At 33.3% G+C, this 5,479-nt stretch overlaps 1 protein-coding gene across 1 annotated transcript; it reads left to right on the forward strand.

Annotated features, from left to right (window-relative positions):
* Positions 1 to 394: 394 nt before the first annotated feature.
* Positions 395 to 1,512, forward strand: LOC140433208 (enhancer of split mgamma protein-like). The gene has a single exon (XM_072521247.1). It carries the CDS (start codon positions 701 to 703, stop codon positions 1,268 to 1,270), a length of 570 nt encoding a protein of 189 aa, XP_072377348.1. The 5' UTR covers positions 395 to 700; the 3' UTR covers positions 1,271 to 1,512.
* Positions 1,513 to 5,479: the final 3,967 nt, after the last annotated feature.

Raw genomic sequence — 5,479 nt, forward strand, 5'->3', positions numbered from 1 at the left:
CCATAAATTTTAAGAATAATCAACATCTCGTTAACTACTTTTGTATGTTATATTCTTACATTTATAAAGTTTAATAAGTTTTCTTCAGAAGACCATGTAAGGTGTTGTGAATATGTGAATAAATGTATAAATATTTAAAGAAGATGAAATTATAATAAATAATACAGCAATGAATAAAATAAATACACGCTAATTCGTCTAATAAAAATAGCGGAGTAAACAATCAAGCACGTACGTTAAAACAATACATAAATATTTATAGTTTTATAATGAAATTATTAATGAATATACAAAAAACAAAAATATTTCAAAGGAATTAATATTCAATCTATTGTTTTGTAATTTTTGTCGGTCATCTGTTGTTATCGCGCGTCAAACGTGCGCCCGTCACGTTCCCATGCCTTCAAATCTACACGTTCCCATACACAATCGCCCAATTATATCCATCATACTTCCACATATTCTAAACACATGGACTTACAATCGGTCTACCGGCCTTTTCACTATTCAAAATAGATTCGAGTCGAGCCTCAGTCACCCTGTTTCCCACGATCGCAAGAACCGCCCCTATAATGCACCTGGGTTCCCCTTCTTATAAAACAAGCGCTACGCCCAGCGGAATCATCATTTTCAGTTCGAACTCGAACGTGTTCACGTCTCGTGTGTCTCTTAGTGCCTTTAAAAAGTTTACGTAGTCGAGATGGCAAGTCCCGCCGTTTTTTCTCAAGAAGCTCAGCCGATTTCACGCACTTTACAATACCGTAAAGTGATGAAGCCGATGTTAGAAAGAAAAAGAAGAGCCAGAATCAACCGTTGTTTAGACGAACTCAAAGATTTGATGGTATCAGCTCTTGCTACCGATGGAGAAAACGTATCAAAGTTAGAAAAAGCCGATATTTTAGAGCTGACAGTTTCCCATCTACAAAAACTGAAACGTCAACAGAGATTATCCGCCAATCCTTTGGTCGAAGCTGACAGATTCCGCTCCGGATTTACAACTTGTGCTAGAGAAGTGTCGAGGTGCCTAGCGTCCATCCCTGGAGTCGACATCCACCTTGGTACCAAGTTAATGACACACTTGGGTCAAAGTCTTAAGAGTGTTGACCATTTAGATGCCGTACCCGCTACATACACTCCACCAGCATCTCCCGTCTACGACGAAGGTGTCCACTACCCAGCGCCTGTGTCACCCTCTTCATCGAGAAGTACATCCAGCCCTATCAACTGTCCCAGTTTCACAGACAATCAATCAGTTTGGAGACCGTGGTGATTTCGGACTGTTTCTCAAAGTTTATTTCAAATTCTTTGCTCAAATCTGAAGCTTTAATTATTTTTAATGTTTATGTAAGTACTTATTATTAATTGATATTTGACTGTGATATATTTCTACTTTAATGATAGGGCTCATGTCTTCCAAATGCACTGCAATAATTATGTATTTTATTGAAAACAGATATTTTCTAATGTTGATAACATTTTTTAATTATTAAAAATAAAAATATTTGAATTATACATTTCTGTGTTTTTATTGGAAATTTATTTAGTTCTAAGGGTAGCAATTTATTTACAATGAAAGTAAAAGACAAAAATCCTTTTAAACCTCTTATAATTACGTTCATAAGTTCATATCATGTTCAGAAATCATTTAAAATTACAGATAAAAAAGTTTTCAATCCTTATTATTCTTTGTTATTTTTTTCTTGTTTTTTAAATCATATAATTTATTTAAAATTATTAAAGAAGTGTTTATCATATATTACAAAATTATGTATTGTTATAACATAAGAAGAAATAGCAAAATATCATAAAAGATAATTATAATTATGTGAAAAATCATTAATAACCAGGTATGTAAAAACATTTTGTAATATTACATTTAAACAAGTGTGAAAGTAATTCATTATTATAGAAAGATGTCCAAAAAAACTGGAGAACCTGATGTTGATGACAATGATATAAATATCAAACATTAACTTTCTGTGAAATATGGTTTTATAGCATATAGGTACTGAAAAAGGTTTACAAATAACTTTTTTTAATTAATATGTTATATAACATATAGATACAAAGTTGAGACATACCGAAAACTATTATATTTATGTAAGACATTCCTTTATTATTTGAAATTTGTATTTGATCTAAACCGTTTTTAAAATAAGTTTCTATACAATGGCAATGAAACAAACTCATTCTAACTCATTATTTCATCTTTCTCCTCTTATTTTGTCTGACAATTTTATTTAGAACATTATTTGAATTAGTTCTTTAATTATATGGAAGCAACTAACTTGTTCAGACAGATTAGTATCACAATCAATCAATAGTAAAATTCTGAATTAATAGTAAACCATCTTCATATAGTTCAAATTACTGATCACTAGTAGTACAGGGGGAATCTGTTTTGCACTGGACATCTGGACATGAACTGGTGATTAATTTTTGATTTAACAAAATCTAAGAAATCGAACATTTTTGCTTTTTGCACCCATATTTTCTACTATAATAAATAACTCGAGGGATGTTGCCCTACAAAAGAAATTGTAGAAGGTAAAAGTTTTATTTTTCAATTATATATAATATTTGACTAGCTAGAATTTTATCATTTAATGTTTATTGTATAAAAATAGCCATAAAATGGAGGTTTTTCTTTAAATTTTTTCGATCTCTTAAACATAACTTAAAGCCTTCATATTTCGCTTAGAAAAACTCTATAATACGACTGAAACGTATACTAAATCTCTTTAGGATCAGTTTAATAGTTGTTGCATAATAGTTTTGCAATCTAAGACCCGCAAAAATAATTGCAAATTTGCAAAATTATAAAGGCTCAAGCTTTTAAATGCACTTTGAAAAATTGAAATCGGTCAACTACGAGAGCCTAGGGAATATTTTAAAGATACAAAAATATTTTTAGCTTATAAATAAATAAAATAACTTCGCAAGTTTCACATATATCCATCTCAAAATTTGTACACTTATAGAACTTTGAAAGACGGTTCTTTAAAAAAATGAATAAATTCGGTTTATTGGTTCCTGAGATATTGAAGCCGATGTATTTGCCGCCTAACCATAAGTAATAGAGGGTTCGTTTTTAAACAAATGACCTTGTCTTGACAAGAACTTTTTATATAAAATTTTTTGCGATATGCCTCGTGAGAACATGCATAAAAAGACAATAAAAAAATCGTTTAGGCGTAAAAAGCCGCTCGAAGTGCATGAGAGGTAGGAGGCGGCCGAGCAATAAGAGAATCGGCGAGTTCAAAAATACAACGCGCTCAAAAAATTCTATTTCCTCGGCTCATATCATCTGATTTTGATGTTCTCGGACGGATATTTTCAAACACTTATTTTAATTGCAAAACGGGAAATTGACAGTTGCTTACTAAAACTTATAAAGCGAGCACGTATTTTATATTATTGAAATTTATCGATAATATTGTTTTGGAAATCGGAAAAACTGCCTAGATCTGGTAGGATCACAGCAAAGGGGACACACAGGGGCGGACTAAGGCCTAGGCACGTGCCTAGGGCCCGAAATTTAGGTATATAATTTTTATAATTAATTTGTATTTTTATTTAACAGAATAACGTGATATTGATTATATAAAAATCCATTAAAATCAATAAATAGATCTTTGGAATCATCTTCTATTCGATTCAATGAAGGATCAAAAGAAATCACAAGACAATAATTAACTATTACCTCCTTCTTCAGAACAATAATTACTAGCGAGTTCAATAGGTTGGTTGGCTTATACTGAAACTAACAACCAATTGTACTGTTACGTCTGTAAATTATTTTCCAAGCAAACAACGCTCTTCGAAAAAATCATAAACAAAGTAGGCACATCAACCAACTTTGCATCACACCAAGACTAACTGGTCCCAATTTAGAGAAAAACTAGACAGCCCGATCTCACTAAATCTGTCCTTGAAAAATGAACTCCAACTAGAATCATTCGTAGATAACCTAACAAAAAGGATACAAATTGCTGCATGGTATGCGACTCCCAGCTACGAACCATCTCCAAACAGAACTAATGTGTCTCCCACAATCAAACAGAAAATTTCAGAAAAACGACAATTACGTAAAAATTGGCAACAGTCAAGAACGGCAGAAAATAAGAAAAAACTTAACAAAGCAACAAAGGAATTAATCCATGAAGAAGAAAACCATGGAATTCAAGAATATTTAGAAGTACCTACAGATAAGTCACTCTGGAAAGCCACGAAAAAACTCAAACAGCCACAACAGCATAACCCACCAATCAAAGATGAGCAAACACCTGGGCTAGGAACGACAACGAAAAAGCTGATCTTTTTGGCAAGCACCTTCAAAAAGTATTCACGCCATACCCTTCTACAGTATCTACAGAGGAAGAAACAGAACTAACCAGATTCCTAACAGCACCGTTTTACATGGATCTGCCCCACGCGAAATTTACAGACAACCAAGTAAAACAAACAATAAATGAAGTCAACATCAAAAAAGCCCCTGGATTTGACCTAATCTCTGGTAAGATTCTAAAAGAAGTCTCGGATAAGTGCATAAAACTAATAACCTTTATATTTAATGCAATCCTGCGCCTATTACTGCCCTAGTTTATGGAAAGTGACACAAATCATAATGATCCTTAAAACCGGAAAAAGACCGGAATATGCATCTTCATACCGGCCTATAAGCCTTTTGCCTATGATTAGCAAAGTCTGAAAAAATATACGTAAAAAGGTTAAAAACGATAATAGACGAACATAAAATAATTCCAGAACATCAATTCGGTTTCCGAGACAAACACGGAACCATAGAACAAGTGCATAGGCTAGTCAACCAAATAAACAAGGATTTTAACGCCAAAAGATACTGTTCTGCAGCTTTCCTTGACATATCTCAGGCTTTTGACAAGGTATGGCACATAGGACTACAAATAAAATTAAAGAAGCTCCCACCCTATCCTCACTTCCAGCTCTTAAAATCCTACATAGAAAATAGACACTTCCTGGTGAAGCACGGCACCGAGCATACTAAGATATAACTTATTCACTCAGGCATCCCACAAGGCAGCGTTCTCGGCCCAATTCTATATCTTTTATACACAGCGTACATTCCAACATCTAGTACAACTACTGTTGCAACGTATGTAGATGACACTGCTATCCTAGCATCCCACACAGATCCATCAACAGCATCAAGAAATCTTCAATACAAAAAAAATAGAATACAGCAATGGAAGAAAGTATGGCGCATCAAATCTAATGGAACTAAGTCAATACATGTTACATTCCCGCTACGTAGAGAAACATGCCCCCCTGTATATATTGATAATTGTCTAATTCCTCAATCCGAGGACGTTAAATATCTTGGCATTCACTTGGATCGCCGTCTAACTTGGAAAAAACATATTTTTAATAAACGAAAACAGCTTGGACTTAAATTGAGAAATATGTATTGAGTCATTGGACGCAATTCAAAACTATTTTT

This window comes from Diabrotica undecimpunctata, chromosome 2 (assembly GCF_040954645.1).
Source record: "Diabrotica undecimpunctata isolate CICGRU chromosome 2, icDiaUnde3, whole genome shotgun sequence".
Taxonomy (NCBI): domain Eukaryota; kingdom Metazoa; phylum Arthropoda; class Insecta; order Coleoptera; family Chrysomelidae; genus Diabrotica; species Diabrotica undecimpunctata.